The sequence below is a fragment of the Chaetodon trifascialis genome, chromosome 18 (genome assembly GCF_039877785.1).
Source record: "Chaetodon trifascialis isolate fChaTrf1 chromosome 18, fChaTrf1.hap1, whole genome shotgun sequence".
Taxonomy (NCBI): domain Eukaryota; kingdom Metazoa; phylum Chordata; class Actinopteri; order Chaetodontiformes; family Chaetodontidae; genus Chaetodon; species Chaetodon trifascialis.
In genome coordinates, this window is record NC_092073.1 from 7829706 (window position 1) to 7850992 (window position 21287).

The 21287-nt window shown below is 44.5% G+C and overlaps 2 protein-coding genes across 3 annotated transcripts; one reads left to right on the forward strand and one right to left on the reverse strand.

The window, feature by feature from the left end:
• The first annotated feature begins 1201 nt into the window (after positions 1-1201).
• nsmaf (neutral sphingomyelinase (N-SMase) activation associated factor) lies at positions 1202-13099 on the forward strand. 2 transcript variants are annotated; one of them, XM_070985974.1, is made up of 31 exons: positions 1202-1303; positions 3729-3815; positions 4552-4630; positions 4832-4893; positions 5138-5174; positions 5284-5334; positions 5441-5512; positions 5618-5665; positions 5831-5883; positions 6055-6184; positions 6290-6361; positions 6470-6578; positions 6672-6848; positions 6949-7028; positions 7181-7271; positions 7669-7732; positions 7895-7946; positions 8148-8268; positions 8395-8526; positions 8607-8649; positions 8732-8898; positions 9032-9143; positions 9575-9633; positions 10005-10072; positions 10159-10226; positions 10303-10426; positions 10570-10653; positions 11018-11168; positions 11852-11954; positions 12294-12403; positions 12522-13099. In XM_070985974.1, exons 1-31 carry the CDS (start codon positions 1266-1268, stop codon positions 12614-12616), a joined length of 2739 nt encoding a protein of 912 aa, XP_070842075.1. In that variant the 5' UTR covers positions 1202-1265; the 3' UTR covers positions 12617-13099. The 2 variants fall into 2 exon arrangements, with proteins under 2 accessions (XP_070842075.1, XP_070842076.1); XM_070985975.1 differs by lacking the exons at positions 1202-1303; positions 3729-3815; positions 4552-4630; ... (8 more) ...; positions 6470-6578; positions 6672-6848 and having other exon boundaries at positions 6982-7028; positions 7900-7946.
• A 260-nt stretch (positions 13100-13359) lies between these two features.
• Positions 13360-20416, reverse strand: LOC139346634 (cyclic nucleotide-gated channel beta-3-like). Its single transcript, XM_070985811.1, has 18 exons — positions 20228-20416; positions 19536-19748; positions 19331-19431; positions 18149-18300; positions 17743-18039; positions 17442-17650; positions 17272-17322; positions 16258-16344; positions 16079-16143; positions 15863-15985; positions 15562-15703; positions 15331-15490; positions 15117-15214; positions 14854-14937; positions 14617-14735; positions 14224-14376; positions 13867-14011; positions 13360-13707 (listed from the first exon to the last, which is right to left on the reverse strand). Exons 1-18 carry the CDS (start codon positions 20306-20308, stop codon positions 13690-13692), a joined length of 2298 nt encoding a protein of 765 aa, XP_070841912.1. The 5' UTR covers positions 20309-20416; the 3' UTR covers positions 13360-13689.
• Between the last annotated feature and the right edge of the window lie 871 nt (positions 20417-21287).

The window sequence follows — 21287 nt, forward strand, 5'->3', positions numbered from 1 at the left end:
TTATTTTTCAAGCAAAAACACAACAACAACAACAACAACAATAATAATGTGAGGATATGTTATTTATTACTTTTATATCAAATTGAATTCAAGAATAATAGTAATGATGATAATAACAATAATTATAACTTTGTTTTGTAAAGCAAATTTCCTGCACAATGTGCAGCTCAAAGTGGTTTGTAAAATACAAAAGTAAAAAGCAGACTATTTAATCAAATTCAAATGCATTATTTTATTTTATCTTTTTTATTTAAAAGTAACACTAATGATCAATATATATGTTTTTGTATAGTTTCCAATATTTTCTACCATTTTAAAGATGAAACATTCAATTGAGCAGAAAATCAGGTAAATCAGTAATGATTCAAATTTATTTTAAAAATGTCACAGGATTAAGGCACAGAGAAGACTTGAATACAAGCTATATTGAAAGGCTTCACTCTCTGTTAAACAGAGAAAGTATGTACTTACCTGTTGTAAGTAACAACAGCTACATGACAGCAAAAAGAAAACATTGTATTTGTCAGAAAAGAAGCCTGTTAAGTATAAATAATACAGAGAGAATGGTGTATAAAGTTCCCTAAAAATATCAGGAAAATTCATGTCTGATGCAATACGCACAGGAAATATCTGCTCAGAATAATTTTTTTTTTTTTATTCAAACTTTCTGCAGTTATTGCATTCAGTGTTTGTGTTAATCGTGCAGTTGATCAGCTGTTCTGTGCTGTTGTTATTATTAAGCATTGAATATGATATGAAATATCCATAAAATATGTGTTTTAATCAGAGGTTGTCAGTTTACTCAATGCAAGAAAAGGAATCCCTTAAGGAAAAAGGCTGGGATCCAGTGGTGTCGATGAAAAATATGTCTAGGTATTTAGATTCACTGATTATAGTAAGTACACTGAAACACTTTTCAGCATCTTCATCATCACCAATAACGATGTGTTTTATAATCCACAATATAGGCACCAATCAATTTTTGTCTATTCAAAAAACCAATTAAAATAATATCTCAAAACGAACTTTTTCACCATGCAGCATGAAAAACAAATACCATGTCGATAAATGAACGATACCTCAGCCTGATCTGAAATCTGTTATGGTACCCAGAAATAGAGTCAGAGTGACACCTCGCTGCTTTCCTTCGTTCAGGGATCGTTTGTCTGCGGGTCAGTCACGTGGTGTCCAGCAAGTTTCCGTGTTTACGAGGCTCTGACTGAGGCTGGCCGCCGTTCACTGTCTGCTGAGGATGGTGTACAGTCATGGCTTTTTTACGGACGCAGGAACGACCTAAAGAAAGGTTAGTGCCGCCTCGCCTGTTGTTAACACACCAGCTAGCGTTGTGACAGACACGAGGGGTCGTCGTGGGGGCTCCGCAGCGGCAGCCGTGTGTTTTTCCTCGGCTCGGGTTGAACCCCATTGCGGAGTCCGGCTGGGCCACTCAGCTAATGAGAGCTTCGCTGTCAGCGCTGCTGCACTGCTGTTATTGACGGCACGCAGAGGAACATGGGACCGTGTGCTGCTGGTGTGACTCTGCGTGACCTTAAAACTCCACTCGAGGCTCTTTCTGACCTCACAGGAGCAACAGTGTTCATGTGCAGCTGATACGAGCATCACAGATCAGCCAAAGTGCATGCTGGGCCACATAGCCATTGTGATTAAATGTTGAAGGAGCATCTTGTTGAATAAGTCCTCGTTGAATAATATATGTTGAATTTACCACCGGAGCCATCTCTCAGAAGCTTTTAGATGATGCTCCGGGCTGAGGCATTGAATTTCATCCCAGCTCAGTGCACTTTGACTTCAGCATCAGCTGTTTGCAGACCAGCTGCCTTCATTAGCAGAGTGCACAGGGGCGCGTGTGAGGAAAAATTTGATTTCTAGATTGATTGCACTTTTGCTTGAGTCACCAGAGCTGCTTCTCCATTGAATCCTCCTCTGTGATGACCCAGGTTTATTCCAGGCTTCCTCTCCTCTCCTGATACTGATACTGACTCTGATATTGCTGCTGTCGCTGTGGTTTTAGAGTTGCACTGACAAAGACAGTGGGAGGAAAAACCTGGTGTCTTATTCTCATAATTGGGATCGCTCTGACTCATGGGTGATGCTGACTGTGCACATTTGTGTAGCAGAGATGTGGGAAACACTGTGTGTGTGTGTGTGTGTGTGTGTGTGTGTGTGTGTGTGTGTGTGTGTGTGTGTGTCTCAGCCCCAGCAGGGTGAGGCTCCACAGAGCTTTTCAAAGACACTTAAAGCTCCCTTCTCCTCTCACAAATGGGTTTTCTTATTGCTGCTTTACTGGGATGTTCGAGCGTCACTGTGCAGAGTGTTGTGTGTGTGCAGAGTTTCTTCAGCTGAAGGGGGAAAGTTTCTCTGTGCTCACCTAAAACTGCAGTTTGACACCTGCACCTGTACGATTCTGTGACATCACAAAGTTTGGAGGCTCAGCGGTCCAGTTTGTAGCTTGAGGATGAGCTTTTTCAGTGAGGCAGACAACATCTGGTGTCCAGCAGTGCAGCCTTTGAAATGTTGTTTTAAGATAATTGAACTTTACTCAAAATGCTTTTCCAGGCAAAGGTAAACACCAACATTAGCCTCCTGAATTAGCTATTTGAGCTAACGCATCCTTAAATTTGGATCAGTGGTTACATTATGGCTAATACTTGGCAAATATGACGATATAAGTGAGAAAAAGTGGCAGCAATTCTACCGCCTTTATTTAGATTTATTTCAATGCAATCTGACCTTCTAACCTTGATTATTTCATAGAATCGTTTTGAATTTAAGTCCAATTTCGGTTGAGAAAGTTAAAGCAGTTTACACTTCTGTAAAGGAAGGAAGTGTCGCACACTTAAAACCACATTACTATAAAGCAGTGATGTGGCTTTGGAGTACTATCAGTACTAGAAAGTAGAAATACTGCTGGGTAAACAATCCTGAAATTACTCTGACTACATTGTCGCCGTCATACAGCTGGTTTTAGGACATCACTCACTGCTGCTGTTAACTGTTTCTGTATCACCATAATTTAACATTTTATAGGTGCTTGTATGTACAATGTACACCCTTTGCAGAGTCGTCTGCACCATGATAATACCAACAGACTGTCACCATATTTGTTGAATGTAATTAGCCTGATAAAATCCAGCCAGCGCTGGGACAGCTCAGTCTCTATGAACCTCTTGTTCAGTGAAAAAAATGAGTCACAGTTATCGTGGGGGACGCTCATTTTTGAGTTTCATTTTCACACAAAAAAAAATGCAAATAATGATGATGTGATATTTGCTGAGGTCTGCACCTGAGAAGCACGTTCCCTCATATCTGTAGCACCGCAGCGCTTCATTCATCATGATTTGTAATATTATGCAGTGACATGTTTTATCTTTTATCAAAAGATTACAGCCCCTGCTGTGTGGGTATTGTACTTTGGTGTTATTGTATATGGACCTTTAAAGGCGCATCACTGATTTTTTTTGACCACCTTCATTTGAGCTGAATTCACATGTAATTAAAGAGTTTGTCTTCCTCAATAATAATTTACAATTTGTGTGTTTTTCCACTGATCATTATTGAAGTTATGAGCCTGTTTTACTGCTCTGTGTACTTACTAACATCACTAATGTAAACAAACCACTGGCAGGGTCTCAAATACTCCCAAAACCTGGAAGCACACTTTGTGGTGGTGCCCCCTTTAATAATTCATGTCACTCCTGTTTCTCCTCCAGGTTTTCTCTCTTGTTGCTGGATTTGGAGGAGTATTATTTTGAACAGCACACTGCTCATAACGTGACAAGCAGTTCAAAGAAGGAGAGGTAATTCAGATTGTTAGCGACGATGCTTCATCCCCAGCTAACTCTCATCGCTCCACTGAGACTTGCTTTCAAATCGTTGCATTGCTTCACCAGTTTCTTTTAGTTTTGGTCTTCCTGTCATCATCCGCGATAATCCTGATCGTCATGTTGGTTTTTAAACCCCAAACTGTGCAAGAAGCCTGCAGCTCTTCTATTGTAATGATCTGGCGTTTGTTCAAGGACTTAGTTGTAGTCGTGTTCTCCCGTAAGAAGCAGCTGTTCAAACATCGTCTTTTGTTTTGGAGGCTTGAACAAACTAAAAGACTTCACAAGACTCTCAGAACAAGATCATTCACACGATTTTGTTTTGTTGTCGTATCAAAGCAGCGGGAACATGTGTCCAAGAAGGCAAAGATCGATGCTAATCCTGAGTGATGTGAACTTTACGGCGATAACGGGCGTCTTTCGCCTCTTCATGTTGTGTCATTAGTAGAACTCTGTCTCTTCCTGTCAGCTCGCTATTTCACACTGTTTGCCACTTAGTCCAATCAGCCTTGAAATCTGCAGGATCTCTTTAAAACACAAAACAGTACAAGAGCCGTACAAAACACAACTTCATGCACATTTCAGGCGCTTGGTGAATTAGTAAATTCTGCTTCCATACACTGTTGTTTGAATTCATTTCTTCCTACTATTTAACTGCAGGGGCGAGCGCTTCAGAGTGCTAACAAGCTAACATTTCCTGTTTTCCTTGCAGAAAAATCAGAGGCTCATTCAAGGTCTGTTCCAGATCTGTCATATTTGATCCAGATGATCTCGAAGAGCCAATTTTAAAGGTTTGAATAATAGTTGAATGTCTAGTATTTCTTCTGACTTCTTGCTACTAGAGACAATGTTCTGTTTTGTTTTTTATCCATAAAGAAATGAGGTGTTAAAAAAAATAAGGAAGTTGTCATAAACTGGAAATATTGATATGAAAGCCTCCACAAGGTGTTCGGCAGTCCTGGCACGGAGTGATGTTGTTTCCCTTTCTGCAGATTCCTCTCCGAGACTGTAAGAAGATTGAGTTTGTGGAGAAGGAGAACAACCCTTTCAACGAGTGAGCACGGCTTCATCTCTGGCTCAGTTCACACGCTCATCTTTAATTAGTCTGTCAAACCGGTTTGGTGACTTCAGAGTGACCTGCAGATGTTCGCTGTACTTAGGAAGTGAATCTGAAGCAGCCATATGCAAATGATGTGGCTTTTGGTGTCTTTGGGTTTAATTTCTGTCTTTTTTTTTAGCTTTGGTTGGAACTATTCCAGTGATATTTTCTGGTATTTTAACCTGTGTTTCCCTCATAGGCCTCGTCCGTCCGCCATCTCCATTTCCTCTGGGCAGGTGAGGTTGATTTGTGTCCTCACTTGTCTCATTTAATTGCTCCAGCGCTGTTTTATTGATCGTGACAGATTGCCAAAGTAAATGCACAAATCTCATTTACACTTTTCAGGTCATTTACATCAAAGAAAGCAACGTCATAGCACCGTACAGAAATGAAAGGGTGAGTCAGCTGAAACCCGGCGGGTGGTCTCCTCTGATGACGATTTGGCTGAACGAGTGCAGAAGAAACTTGTTTATTTTGCTCATGACTCATGTCACTTTGGCAGGGGGTAAAGAAAATGACTTTCCAGTTGGAAGTTTGGAATAAGACTGAAGATGTCGTTCAAACGTTACTGCAGGTACGTAGCTACTTTGAACCAATATTAGGAGGAAGGTTTACTTCCTCCGCTGCTTCAGTCGCACAGGTGTCGCTCTGCTCTTTGTGACTGTGCTGAATTTTGCAGCTCCACAGGGCGTCCTGTCTGGATAAGCTCGGGGACCAGACTGCAATGGTGAGTCGATCAGTATTTAAAGTGCGAGCACACAGTAGGCCAGGATGAACAGCACGGCCGAGCCGCTCTGCTTCCTGTACTTCATGCCATATGATCTTGCTTGATTAATGTTTTCTTTGCTCACGATCTGTGATCAACTATACATTTCTTCTTGTCTGTTTCTAGATTGCAGCCAATTTACAGTCCCGACTGGCGAGGTCATCTTTTGACAAAAACTGGTACGCTGACCTCAAACAGGAACTTTTCTATCTCTTGACGTGATGCTTTGAGTCACGTTCTTCTGTCTGTTACACCACATTTTAATGACATACAGTAACTAAACCAAATGTTGTATTATCGCTTATGTTTGTGAGCATGCAGCTTGATAAGTTTGGGAATGTGCTGTAAAGCTTTCAGAGTGTAGGTGAGAAGCCCCACATGGAGTGTGCGGTGGAGATGGTCCTGCCTCTGGTGTCCAATCCGGGACACGTCTGCATAACAGATGAAAACCTCTACTTCCAGCCGCTCAACGGATATCCGGTGAGCTGCCGCACAGTGGATAGGACTCAGTGGACAGGCTCAGACCCCTCAGTCGGGTATACAGTTGAGGTAATTCTATCATTTCTGCGTGTCTTGTCATCTCAGGAACAGGTGATTCAGATCAAACTCCACAGAGTCAGGAGAATCTACAAAAGACGGCATGGACTCAGACCACTGGTGAGCACAGCGAGCAACCCAATGAATAATATTGCGGTGCGTGAACTCGCATTCACTATACAAGCGGGATGATTGCATGTCTTTTGGTGCATGTCTGTCCTCGCCCAGGGTCTTGAGGTGTTCTGCACTGAGAATGATTTCTGCTCTGACATCTACCTGAAGTTTTACAACACAGCTGACAGAGATGAGATCTACTACTACATCGCCACTTTCTTGGGTGAGAAAACTCAAAGGCATGGAAAGCAGTATTGGTGAAACCCCTTAACACACGACTGACTTAACTGCGCTGCTTTCCCTCCGTGTTGCTCAGAGAACCACGTGACAGAGCACACAGCAGAGAGCTACATGCTGCAATGGCAGCGCGGCCACCTGAGCAACTACCAGTATCTCCTTCACCTCAACAACCTGGCCGACCGCAGCTGCAACGACCTCTCCCAGTATCCCGTCTTCCCCTGGGTCCTCGCTGACTACAGCAGTGGGCAGCTGGGTGGGTCCACAGCAGAGAAACACAACATGTGACTGCAGAGGCCTGAGGTGATCTGTCTGCATGTTCTCAGGACTGATATTGTGTGTTTGTGTTTTCCCAGATATGACAAACGCCGCCACCTTCAGAGACCTCAGCAAACCTGTGGGAGCTCTGAACAAAGAGCGACTAGACAGACTGCTGGTGAGACTCTGCTGCATCTGTTCAACCGCAGTCAGGCTGAAAACCTTCACGGATTAGCTGTTGATGTATCTGCAGCTGAGTGTTTGCTACATGCTGTTTCTGTTGTGTGAGAATCTCTAGTCACGGTAACCTCTGAGTTCTCCCGTTCACAGGCTCGCTACAGAGGCATGCCTGAGCCCTCCTTCATGTACGGCAGCCACTACTCCTCTCCGGGCTACGTCCTGTTTTACCTGGTCAGAGTCGGTACGTGTCGCACTTCCTCCTTCAAGCCGCAGCACGCGGTGTGTTCAGTGTGTTCAAGCACGGTTGACAGCTGCTCAACCAGATGGCGTGTTTTTATCCGCATGCCTGTCTGCACTGTGGAAACACTGTCACTGTGTGCAGGAGACTGAGGTTGATCAAGTGCAAAGCCTGTCAGGTCATCAGTCGGCAGGTGTGACACCAACGTGCAAGCTCAGATTCTTCATGGCAACATGACATTTTCAAACTTGATAGAAAAGGTTGTTCATGATGCTGTTAATATGAGGTGATTTCTACTGCAAATGCGTTCTGGGTCTGTTGGCACGTGGCTGCCATCTTTGTTTCGACTGAAAATGGGGCTGTGTTTTTAATATTTTGCTTATGATGTTGTCCCCTGCAGCTCCAGAGCACATGCTGTGTCTCCAGAATGGCCGCTACGACCATGCAGACCGCATGTTTAACAGGTACATCATAACCATGCATACAAGTTCCAGTTAGATGTTTTCTGTTGACGGTTTATGAATAGCATGGAAAAAAACAAATTATAACACATACACACAATATTTAATGTGTAAATGATAACACTTGCTTGCACTTATTCACTGACCTGCATTGATCTGTTACAGCATAGGTGAAACATGGAAAAACTGCTTAGAGGGGGCGACTGACTTCAAAGAGGTAAACTATGAATCTTTATATGATGTCAGAGACACACTGAAGTTGCTGCTGCTCAGTTGCTGGCGACTGTCAGCCTGTACAGCACACACTGTGTGGCTTTCCAGTCGGACACACGGTTTCTTTCTGGCAAAGCAGTATATTTGTATGTTTCGTGTGTTTCATGACACGCTGTCTGCCTTGTGTATGTGTTTCATGATGCAGCTGATTCCAGAGTTCTACGGGAACGACCCCAGCTTTCTGGAAAACAAGCTGAGTCTTGATTTGGGCAGAAAGCAGAACGGAAGCTTCGTTGGCGATGTCGTTCTCCCGCCGTGGGCCTCAGGTAACTTCCTGATCAGCTGATCATGGTGTGCATGTAAGCTCTGTCTGACCCAGGTGTCATATCCTTCTGAACATGATGCATAAAGCTTTGTGCACATTTCCTGTATCCTCTCTGTCACGACTCCAGACAGCAGTGACTTTCTCCAGAAGCACAAGACGGCTCTGGAGAGTCAGTATGTGTCGGAGCACCTCCACGAGTGGATCGACCTGGTGTTTGGCTTTAAACAGAGAGGCAGTGAAGCTATCGCAGCCCATAATGGTAAAACTACCAGCAGATGTTTTCACCATCAAACCCCCCAAAACTGGATAAAGACTCACATTTATCACATTGCCTTTCAGTGTTTCACCCGCTGACGTACGAAGGCGGCATTGACTGTGACAGGTATCAAAGAAAATCACCCCTCATGATATTTAAAGATATTTAACATCGCGCTGTGTGACTAACTTTCCGTTTCGCTGCGAAGCATCGAGGACCCTGACCAGAGAATCGCCATGCTGACACAGATCCTGGAGTTCGGCCAGACGCCCAAACAGCTGTTCACCAGCCCCCACCCTCAGAGGATCACACCGAGGTTTCACAACATGACCCGGAGCTCCAGCGTCAACTCGCCACTCAGTGAGCTGTCTCCAGGTAGAAACACACACACACACCCACACTTAAAGGAGAGAGGCAGAAGACAGTAGTTGTCTGTGAATGCAGCGCTTGCCTCCACCTACATATACCTATATGTCCCTGCAGCAGTTGTCCCTGTGCTGTTTTGCAGCCTCTCAGAGTGAGGACTCGTCCTTTGAGGACCTGACTGAGGAGAGCAGGAAGTTGGCCTGGGCACACATGGGAAATCTTAAACTGGTCTCCAGCCACAAGATCCACAAGGAGTAAGTCGAGAGGCGCACGGCTGGCTGACGAAGTACAAATATAATTGCGTTGCTAGTCCTCATATGAACTGACATGAAAGCTCGGGTTCAAATATGAGGAAGTGCACACAAAGCTGAGTTTTGAGAACAGTGGCTTATTAGAATGCATGGAGGGGACACTTGTAGAAGGGGGAACAACTGAGGGCAGGTGGCTGCTGTAAAACCACTTCCTCCAATTTAGAGACATAAATCAATATCTGCAGAGAAACAAAGTGTTTCCTCACCTTTCTAGACAAGCATTTCAAAGCTGTCCTCCCTCTGTCCCACGTTTGCCTGTGTGAACTGTAATAGTGTGACTGCTACACTAACCCAAGTACATCCCACCACGTTTTTCTTTTTGTAGACATTTCTGCATAATGCTATGCTTATGAGCCTTTCTGTTGAATGTGCAGGGCTGTGACGGGCATCGCTGTGACTCGAGATGGAGCAGCTATTTTCTCCACATCCCAAGGTCTGGAAAATATCTCAAAGCAGACAAATAGCAATTATCACTGAGGCAGAAAAGGGATGAAAAACAGGCCTCTTTGTGCGGCAAGATGTACGGAAAACCACAGTGTTAGCTGAGATACTGTAAGGCAGCAGCGTCTATTACAGGCTCGTGTGTATGTACCGACAGGATGACTTCTCACTTCTGCCTTCAGTTGCCCTCTGAGGTTCCTCTATTTTGAGAAGCATCAGAAGCAGTCAGATGTAGTGTTTTACTCTCGTTGAAGGAGAGCACAAGTCAGTGCTGGTTACAGCTGAGTTAAGCTGAAATGACCACTGTTATTGGTCATTAAATGGCCACTGCATATTTCTCAACTGTACTGCTCTCTATTCCAGACTCAACGCTTAAAATGTTTTCCAAAGAGCTCAAGGACTTCCAGAGAAGCATGTCCTTCTCTAACATGGTACGCAGCTGTCTTTACTCTCCACGCCACCGTCTCCGGCTGCGTGTCCAGCTCTCTAAACAAGAAACCCCTCGATTGTTTTTCAGGCGCTGTCGTCGTGTTTGATGCTGGCTGATGGTAAAACTGTGGTGTGTTCTTCGTGGGACAACAACATGTATGTACAGGACATGCAAGTACGGACGTTTGATTTGGTCTTCGGACGTATTTTCACATTCTTTCTCTTCCATCAGTTATTTCTACTCCATCCCGTACGGCAGGCGGCAGGACACGCTGATGGGACACGACGACGCCGTCAGTGGAATGTGTTGGTTTGATGAGCGGCTGTACACGGCGTCCTGGGATTCCACTGTCAAGGTAAAGACTTTGATAATGAGCAGTTGCTCTGCTGTGATGTCCATGCTGAGGGTCAGACAGCTGCAGACAGATGTGGTGCATGTTAGTGTTTTTATGGGGTGTGTTGTTGTCCTGATTGAGAGGTGATGTTGTTTATTTCACAGGTGTGGCAGTGCGCTTCTCACGGCTCATCCAGTCACAAGAGATCCCAGTTTCACTTACTGGCTGAGTTGGAACATGACGCTGGGGTGAGTGAGGAGGCTGACTGCATGTTACATGTGCGAGCTGTTTGAGGGTGCATCACTAACTCATGAAATATGTGTGCTTTGAGTGCCAATGTGGAGTTTATCTGTAATTGACTGAACCCTCAGAAGAGGCGTGATTGGCTTCTCTCATGAATCAAAAACTGAAAATATCTTTACTATCAGGCTGGAAAAAGTTTACTTACTCATATTCTGTGTTTTAATGTTGTGTGAAATAACAGTTATGTCACGCACATTCTTAACAAATACACTTCACAGGGTTAGAATCCTCTAAAAAAACCAAATGACCTTGAAGGATAAGCGTCTCGCTTTCCCTCTGTGATATCACCTTTGTGGCACGTGCACGCAGGTTAACACCATTGGTCTGAATCCAGCGGGGACTCTGCTCGTGACTGGCTGCAAAGATGGAACGGTCACCATCTGGGACACCAGCAGCTACACAACCCTGCAGCAAGTCCACTGCCACTCTGGAACCATCCACCACATGGCCTTTAGTCCAGGTACGGTCCGACCAGCCGATGTGACACTTTCAGAGCTAGTTGGTGAAGAAAACGCTACAAGCACCGTGCATAGGTGGTAAATCACCCTGCTGGACACTCCTCTTGTTTCACTCTTAAAGGTTACCAAGAAGCTTCTTGACTGGTTTATCTGCCTTTCAGCTGGTGCAATTGAAATGTTGCCTTCAGGGACCGATGCAGAGCGCAGTAATTGGTTCTGCCTCATTGTTTTGCATCTTCAAACCTGCTTTAATTTGAACACACTGCACATTGAAGGGGCAGCTGCTTTATTTGTTTAGCTGTCTTCCTTACAGAGGGCAACTCAGCCAACATCACAGAGGTACTGTAGGTGTTTCCTGGCAGCACTGTTTGCACCATTACACCTCATAAACTTTATTATCCAGGAAACATCTGGTTGTATTTTGTAACTGAATGTCTATAAGGCTTATAAAAAGCGGGGTATATGACAGGAGTACTGTACTGCACTGTATGCTAGCTGGCCATTTTTAAAATCTTTTCTTGTTGCCTCTCTCACGAAGCAAAATTAGCAGTTTTCAAAGCTGTGCTTGAGAAATTAGAAAATGTGAAAGATTGATCCTGTGTTAAAGTGGCACATCCAGGCAAGACAGGGAACCACCTAGTACAGACAGCAGACGGCTTTAAAGCAATGATCTTTGCATCCTCAGATAGCCGACATGTTCTCAGTGTCGGCGCTGACTCCTGTATGAAGGTTATCGACGTCCAGACGGGAATGGTGATCTCATCAGTGAAAGCAGAGGAGGAGCAGAGGTACGACACACACACACACACACACACACACACACACACACACACACACACACACACACACACACACACACACACACACAGTGACAGAGGCACTGAAATTAGTCTGTAGGTAAAAACTGACTCTACTTAGTTTCTACATTCCTAAATGGACTGGTGCATGTGCTGCAAGTGCAGCGGGAAACACACTGATCTGAGACTGGCTGTCTGCTGAGCAGCTGGGAGCATTTTCATTCCTCCAGTCCAGAACCTTGAATTTGTTTTGTGCATGAGCTCGGAGAACGTATCTCTCAACAACTGATTCACAGTCTTCTTACGGACTTACCGTCTGTGTGGGTCCAGGTGTTTCTGCTGGGACGGGAGCTCAGTGCTGTGTGGGGGGCAGTCTGGTGACCTCCTGCTGTGGGACCTGCTCAGCAACACTGTCACCAAGAGGATCCCTGCACACTCAGGTACAGCAGCTCACCTGCTTTCTCGTACGTGCTTCAAGCCAATGCTTATGCTAATGCTACCTGTACATTTTACATTATTATTACGCACATGTTGATTGTAAAGTGTGTCTTTGCGCAGGTGCCGTCACAGCCATGTGGATGAACGAGCTGTGCACCGCGGTGATCACAGGCGCAGAGGACAGACAGACCATCTTCTGGAAGCTCCAGAGTTAAACGACTGTTTGCACAAGCCATCCGGTGGGGCTGTGCATTATACTGGACTATACCGGCCAAGTATCCTGCAGACTACACGACCCCGCTGTCTGACTCATCACACTCATCGAACGTACTGGAAATGTACAATACCACAGAGCAGTTACAGGGGGATGGTGACTTAAATCTCCCTCAACTCCAAAGCAAACAAAAGGTCATAATCAGCCACGTTAGTTCATCTTTCTGCATATTGAGAGAAAATGTCCAATTGCAGTTTTGTGCATGAAAGCAGGAAGCTCAAACAGTGTTCACGCCTTATTTTTCTCTTCAGTTTTAGCTTGTTCGACATTTGCGTGGATTTTCCTTCCCCGTGTATTATTTGTTATGTGTCATATTACACTGCTTTTTTAAATTAGCGATTGTGTTTCTGTAGCTTTACGTGCATTTTATTCTGTGAAGTGTCTGTCAGGTGTTATCAGTACCAAATAACACGGATCTCCAAGAGTCGTCTTTTCATCGTCTCCTCTTTGTTGCTGTTTAGATTTCTAGAAAGCTCATCATGCTGAGCTGCACAAGCTGAGATAAACAGCAAGGGATACATTCATAGTGTTTATGCTTTTCCTTTCACTCTCCTTTGAACTTCTAATGTCAGACATCAGGTGGTGCTCTTCACCTGTTCAGCCATCACTGCTCACTCTAACTTTCCAGTTCAACCTAAAAATAAAAGAGCTCACCCTTTAGTAATAAAACACAGGACATATTTTGCAGTAAACATCTTAACTTTTATTGTTTTATATGAAAAAATGACACATTATTTACATTATACACACCTCAAACATAACGTTAACCTTCAGATTTGGCTACTGGCACTGATCAGGTTCAATTTAACAGACAATTCTGTCGCTAGTAAGGAATCTACAAAAGTTAACAGTGTGATTATTATTAGATTAGAAATACTGATGCTTTGTTTCCATTCTGCTTCTGCAACATTTCCTAACATCTGTCTTCTTGTGAGCCTTTCAGTCGCCAGTGAAAAGTGCAATATACAAACTGAGTTGATGCGGTGAAGCTCCGCAGCGTCACACATGCCAGTCTCATTTCTGCTCTGGTTTCTGTGGACAGAAGGCAAAAGAAACCAAACGTTGCTCACATCAGTGCTCGCTCACCCTTCACGTGACATGATGTGATGACTGGACCCAAAGTCCTGCTCATGAAAAGCTATCTGATGCTTACATTTTCTACTGTAGTGCCAGGCTGTGTCAAGACCTTACCTTCTCCAGGAGGCCCGCTTTGCGAAAATTGGCGAACGCTTTGAGTATCTTGGGTGTTGGTGGTTTTTGTCCAAACAGAGTCAGACCTTTGGGCTTTTCCTCATTGGTTTTCGCACCTGCAGGGCCCTTGGCTTTGATCAGTTTCCTTCACAAACACACACGAACACACACAATCCTTCATGGGCTGCATTTTTAAAAGGAATTTGCACTTGCACTTTTGCATTTTCTGTAGTGTCACAAGGGTTTGATGGAGGTTTTTTGAGTTTGGTGCTGATTCATTCTTAAAATTGTAGTATAAAACTTCTGCATTGCTAAAGAAGTTCTAACTACTGCCCAAACACTTTGTCAACGACTCACCTTCCCTTCTTGGCCAGAACTTTCTGAGACTCTGGGTAGTGGACGAGGATATCAAACAAGTCCTTCTTCTCCAGGACAGAAAGGTTGGCGAAGCCGTGTGCCCTCACGTTGGCGGTGCGTCTGTTTCCTCCATCTTTGGCAGACTGTAGTAAACTGATGGTGACAAAAGCATAAATGTGTCATATGTCGATTGTACAAAATGATGGGGACATTTGAGTTACACCAGGGATTCAATTCCATTTCTGGCAATAGAGCCCCCCAAATCCTGCACATCAGTCCTTTAAGAGAGGAAAACTGCACCAGATTTAACTGATATGATAAATAAGATAAATGTGTGACTTGTTATTGTGCATTATATCTGTCACAGATCATGAAATGCTCCTGCAGACAAACCTGATTTCTCCAAACACACAGCCAGCCTTCAGTGTGACAAACACAATGCTGTTGTCGGGGCCTCCCACCACCTGCACTGCTCCGCTTTTAATGATGTACATCTCTTTACCGATGTCCCCCTGCAGGGAGGAGCACAGGACGGGGACGCAGAGGTCAGCATCAACCTTGGATAAACTACTGGACGTTTGGTCAGTTTATCCTTTCTAAACACACACACACAGACACACATGTACCCACTTTCTTCACCACGAAGTCTCCAGGTAGATAGATGATAGACTTGAGCCTCAGCAACATGTCCACCAACATCTGCTGGTCACAGCCCTGGAAGAGACAGCAGCGGGGTCAACAGATTAGTTTCAGTGCTTTATGCACATTTGGATTTTAAAGGCTCCCTTTAGTGTCAACATATGAAGCACGGCCCCAAAATTCTTAAGCTCGCAATTTCAACTGGAAATGCAAACAGAGGCCTGTGCCAGAGGACAGAGTGAACGCTGAGTCACCTGAAACAGTGCGATCTTCTGGAAGGTTGCCAGGTTGATGTCCACAGCGATGGCAGTCTTCATCACTAGAGGCAGCTTGTCCAGCAGCTCCGACTCATCTGGAGAGGACATGGACATGGAAATGTTAACATATTCCAAAAAGAGTTTTATTGCTTTGGTTTTCAGGAGAATTTTTGCATCTGGTTTGACAGTCTCAAGGTTTTCTGAGACTCACCCAGCATGCCCTGAGCGGCCCAGGTGTAGTTGTACCAGGTCCGCACTCTGTTCTGGACATGCTTGGGGATCGTATAGGTGTTCATGTAGGCAACACAGCCGTCCATTGATGCCCGGAAATATGCCTGACCCGCTGTTGCTGCTCCTATGACGTCTCTCATCTGAAAGAAGGAGATTCAAATATAGAGTGCATAGAGATCTAAGATCCTCTGACTGCTGTCACATGACCTACCTGTCCAATCAGACTGGAGAACACAAAGACGCCGATGAAGAAGTTCAACATCTGAAAGGTAATCTCAAAGGTGGTTACGGGCTCTGGAAGACCCCCGATGTTGATCAGACTGCGGACAGCAAAGTAGTAACAGCGCAGGTACCTGCAGAAGAACAGGACAATAAATAAAAACACACAATCATGCCTTTACGCTGTCGCACTATGTACATAGTGTACTGTGCATGAAATGCTCAGCCCCATGGGCAGAGACACAACAACGCTAACACCCTCAAACAGCAGGACAAAGTATGGCAGTACATACGCTGTGCCCTCTCCGTCGTACACCCATGTAGTCGTTGCAAGGCCCTGATGCACCGAGGCAACAAAATACACACAGGCGTTGAGATGGAGCATGAAGAGCAGGTAGCCGGTGGTCCGAGCCACTCTGGGTAAGAAAGAGAAGGATCAGGGGTGAGGGAGCTGATCCGCGTCTAAGAACTGGATGAAAGCCAGCATTCATTTGCTCTTGTCATCGTACCTCCAGATGTAGGCTTTGGCCAAGACATTCTCCAGGCGATCGCTAAACTCAAAGAAGGACTCAATCTGGAACACACAAGGATACAAACAGGACATGTGAAGTCTTTTTAAAGCAAAATGTATTTTTCTCTGTTTTTCCACATTTTACATCATTAGTAACATGACCAGCCGGCTGCGTACCCTGATGAAGCGGTTGATTCGGTAGATGGTGGAGAATTCAAAGTGCAGGCAGAGAAGGTCAAAGGGGAGGATGCTGATTATATCAGTCTAAAAAGAGAAGAGCAAGAACATCACAGCAAGTTCCACTGCGGAGGTAGTCAGAGGTCGATTCCCTGGTTTGATCCCCATGACTCAAAAGACTTTCTTTGCTGCGACATACACCATGGTGGAAGAAGAATGAAGTTCATTTACTTACTTAAAAATACCAGTACAGCAATGTGAAAATACACAGTCACACAGAAGTACAGAAGTATTCGTATGATATTGTATAGGACATGATTAGATTGTTGATACTGACATATTAATGCAAAGTAAAGTTGCAGCTAGAGCTAATTTGGATAACTTTATATACAGTTAGTGCATTTAGTCCTGTTTGTTTGACCCTTTCGTCCACCAGCCTGCTCCGTATGCAGGCGTCTCTCTCACCTGACCTGACATTCGCGCCTGAAATGACCTGTGAGAATCAAGAAATGTCTTGTGATAGCACGCCAAATGACTTAGGACTCTGAGAAGAGGCTGAGTGGTTCCCAACCTGAGGGGCACGAAGTCTGAGGGGTCATGAGATGATTAATGGGGTAAGAAAAAAAAATGGAGCCACTTTGAGCCTTTGACAGTTATTTCAGTGAAAGCATCTGCGAGATTTATAGCTGAAATCGTTCTTTGGTGGAACTGTCAACAACTCATATCCATTTTGTTGACAGGGCCCCACACAAACACCGGGTCACAAGCCAGAAAAGCTGGCAAACACTGCTTTAACCTTTAACAATGAGTTGTGTTTTATAATGTTATCATGTATTTACTCATGTAAAATCTTAAAAGGTAATAACAGCTGTCAAATGAAGTGAAAAGTACAAAATGACCCTGCAAAATGTGGAAATACTTAAGTACAACTTCCTCAGAACTGAAATTTAAGTACAATTTTGAGTAAATGTACTTCATTACTTTCCACTACTGGACATATAATCACATTCTCACCTTAAATCGATGGGATTTCCGATAGTGTACTTTAGTCTGCGCTCTGTCTTTCTGCAGGAGATAGAAGATTTCTGTGAGTTACACACAGTATTACGGTTCAGGTGGGTTTAAGAGCATTTAAAGCCACCAAGTTCATTCATTCTGATGCTTCATAATGCTTTGGGACTTACGATAATGTCTCCCGCTTTGATAAACTGTAGCCGAGGCTGCCAGATTATGATGTCAATAACATTCACTATGTCGCTGAGGATGTCGCAAACTATCCAGTAGACGTTGATGTCGTCATTATGATAAGGGAAGGCCATCCGGGCAGTGCAAAACCAAACATTGTAGTTGTATGCCAACGCTACAAAGCCCATCCACGTAATGTACCGATGATCTGGAGAGAGAGAGGCGTACAGATTTAAAGTAATTCAGTGTTTTTACATGTTCATTTAATCTCAGATGTCGTGCTCCCGGTGTGCGCCTCACCTAAAGGATCTATGGTGCTTCCCAAGTGGCTGTCCATCTTTTCCTCGATTGGATGAAAGATGACGTCGAAGCAGGAGCAGCTGATGTCTGGGAGGATCTTGGCTTTTTTCCTGGCCTCCTCTGCCAGCCTCTCCTCCTCTGCTTTCTTCTCGGCCTCCAGCCTCTTCTCCTCATCCTTTTTCTTCTTCTCCTCTGCCTTCTTGGCAGCCTCCTCTGCCTTCTTTTTATCAGCCTCCTCCTTTGCGATCCGCTCCTCTTCCTTCAGCCTGATGTAGTCGTCCTTCTTGAGGATGGGTGCTGAGCAGACGGAGAGAGAGACGGGGAGGCGGTGAGTTGGATGCCTCTTTGATTGTGTCTGTGTGTTTGCTTGCTGCCTGAGTGTTGGTTTGCACGCGTCCATACTTACTGACAGGCGGGCTGATCTCAGGGGAAGTGGCATAAGGGTCTATGGATTTCTCTTTGAGCTCCTCCGTCCGCTCTCTCAACTTCTTGATCGTACATCTGAGCATCTCATCTGTGTAGCGGAAGTAGACGACAGGTGGAGGAGGGGCCTCTTCACTGAAAAGCGAAAAAGTATATATAAAGTCCATGCTATTCTAAAAAAATCTGAATTCATAAAATAGTGTATAAATCATCTGCAAAGAGCAGAATCTAAATCAAAACTGACTTCCCACTTTGCATGTTATCTCTGATCGACTCTCAGTCACAAACACCATTAATCTCCTAATCTCCTTTCCAGCTTTAGGAGCCACAGGCTGCGAGTCACAGTGTGATCACGGCTGCTGTCACTGCAGCCAACACACAACACGTCCGGACACTGTAGGTATCGTAAGGAAAGCTGGAATAAACGGGGTTGAGGGTGAACCGTCCATCTGTACGCTCGGTTAAAATAGTACATGCAGAGTTTGGAGAGGAAGTTTAGTTTCAGATTAATTATTCAAACAATGCATGATACAGAGTCAAATGAAACATTAAACTGCGACAGCTCTAATTGTTGTGATGCACCGATCCCTGGAGACAAGAGGGACTCCTGAAAGGGACAGAGCTCAAGCTCCAGGGTTGAGGTATTCTTAGTCAGGTTTATTTATATCACTACTAATCACCGTTAGCGCCTCAGCAAGCTTCACAAGTTACTCAAATAAAAAAATCATTCAAAAAAGTAACCGCTTGATGCATCTTTTGAATATTCCAACGATTCTCCTCTCACCACAAACAGAGCTAAAAGTAAATTTAATCTGCTATGCTATCATCTGCCACCTTGTCTCCACAGCAGTCAACCCTTAAGATGAACACTTGCATCATTTCATGACATTCATTTCCAAAATGGATTGACTCCAACCAGAGATGGTGCATAGTTCATGGTCAGCGCTTAAACCTCTCGACCAACAGGGCAACAGCACAAATTTAAGTTTGTGTAAGTCCTGTAACATGAAGCCTACAATAAGGTCTGAAAGCTTGAAATGCCAGCACTGACATATCCATCCATTATCTATTCACCCATAACCGTAAGGGTTGTAGGGGACTGGAGATTATCCCAGCTCGCACTGGGTCAGATGTGAGGTGCACACAGTGTATGATGCATTCTTACCCCTCAGCCCCCTCTTCATTGGCTGGAACAGCTGGAGCAGCTGGAGCAGCTGGAGCAGCTGGAGCAGCTGGAGCAGGAGCTGGAAGAGAAATATCGCAGCACTGTTTATTAGTCACCTCCTAAAACCTGATTGGACAAAAAACCACAAACCTGTGGGTGAGTGACACTGCCCTGCAGCTGAGTGTGGAGTTCAGACCGAATAAACAGCCTTCTCACCTGGCGCTGGCTCTTCCTTCTTGGGCTCTTCTTCTTTTTTCACTTCTTCTTTCTTTTCCTCGTCTTTTTTCTCCTCCTCTTTCTTCACTTCCTCTTTCTTTTCCTCCTCTTTCTTCACTTCCTCTTTCTTTTCCTCTTCTTTCTTCTCATCCTCTTTCTTCGGCTTCTCTTTCTCGTCCTTCTTTTCAGGGGGCTTTTCTTCCTGTAAACACACAACACTCTGACAGCACCCCCTCTACCCTTGTCATCCGCCCTCAGCAGTTTGTCCTTCCTCAGTTTTAGGACAAATCTTGCAGGCGCAGCAACAGTAAATCCACCCTCCCTGCTGAAGCTACAGTCACTGCTCTTCTTCAGAGCTAAGCTGCTTCAGAGGCTTTCCCTGATGGGAGTCACCTGCCGTAGTTTACCTCAAAACACCTCATATGTACTCAGCATAACAAGCAGGCAGCAGCCACAAATCTATCATAAATTAATTTAATGTTTGGTTTATATGGTGCTCATATTAAAACTGCTGGACAGCTGTTCAGGGAGCAGCCAACATAAATCACTGTAACAATTTCATACGAATTTGAGCAGTGAGACGCTCTCAGTTTACAAAGCTAAAGTAAAGAAACGTTTTCAGAATACCTTTGTGATCCAGGTCTTTTATATTTAACGTATTAGAAGAAGTCCAGGCCTTACCTTAGCAGGTGGAGGTGGAGTAACAGCTTGGGCAGGTGGAGGCTCAGGAGCCCCCATCCACTTCCTCAACCTGCTGAACATGGTGGGGTTTGGTGTGGGCTACAGCGAACAGGTCTGCCCATCCACGTCTCCTCCTGAAGAGCCGCTTCTTTGTGGCTCTCAGGTCTTGAAAGAGTCCTGGGATCCTCTGCAGTCTTCGTGTCACATCCAAACAACAGACTGAGGCAATTGAATTTCTTAGAGCCATTAATTCCCTTCGGGCAACTCCTCTCTCTGCTGGAGTCAACACCAGATCAGCTGCCAAGCGCTTCCACGAAGTGTTGACTCCAGTCCAGAACAAGGACCAGTTACAGGGCCTGACTGCTTCATCATCGGTCACCAGTGTTTCTTCTTGATAATCAATTATCAGATGAAAATATTGATTACTGCCAGTCAAAGTAGCTGAATTAAGTTTACTAAACTGCATTAAAAAGTCCAAGTTTCACGCAGAACTGAGTGCATATTTCTATATATTTTAATTGTGGGATAAGATATGAATTACATGGCGGCAGCTCGTGTCTGCATGGGATAAAAGCAGCTGCTGTAAAATTAGACTGATGGGGCTATTTCAGTGCCTGCTGGCTACAGAGTTCACAAACGGGGAGTCCACTTAAGTACATTAACCCTCACAATGTCCCTGTCTGGCTAACGGGATTAGTTAGCACATCTTTCTCTGAACGGTAACTCCTGCTATACAAACACAAAGCTGACACACGCACACGACAAGCACAGCAAACAGCACAGGAAGTAAACTGTAGTTCAATCAGCAGACTATTTATTGAAGCAGATATCCATGGAGATCAAATCAATCAAATATTAGATGGTGAGAATTGCTCTTGCAAATTGTTATGATGGATAATCTCTGTTTGGCTTTTCCAACTACTGGATGATACAGCCGATATAAGCAGATAAGGTTGAATAGGCAGTTATACTGCATATACAACGTACGACAAGTAGTATCCATTAGGGGCTTTACAGACAAATATTGCACATCTCATCAAAATAGTGTGGAAGTCAGTCT

Excerpts from the sequence above, each read along its gene's own strand:
- nsmaf (XM_070985974.1), top strand. The coding sequence starts at position 1,266 with ATGGCTTTTTTACGGACGCAGGAACGACCTAAAGAAAG. Across the intron at positions 1,304-3,728 it reads CAGGAACGACCTAAAGAAAG|GTTTTCTCTCTTGTTGCTGG; the intron begins GTTAGTGCCGCC and ends TTTCTCCTCCAG. Across the intron at positions 6,362-6,469 it reads GGCATGGACTCAGACCACTG|GGTCTTGAGGTGTTCTGCAC; the intron begins GTGAGCACAGCG and ends GTCCTCGCCCAG.
- LOC139346634 (XM_070985811.1), bottom strand. The coding sequence starts at position 20,308 with ATGTTCAGCAGGTTGAGGAAGTGGATGGGGGCTCCTGAGCCTCCACCT. Across the intron at positions 16,345-17,271 it reads GGAAATCCCATCGATTTAAG|ACTGATATAATCAGCATCCT; the intron begins GTGAGAATGTGA and ends TTCTCTTTTTAG. Across the intron at positions 15,491-15,561 it reads TCTCCAGTCTGATTGGACAG|ATGAGAGACGTCATAGGAGC; the intron begins GTAGGTCATGTG and ends TCCTTCTTTCAG.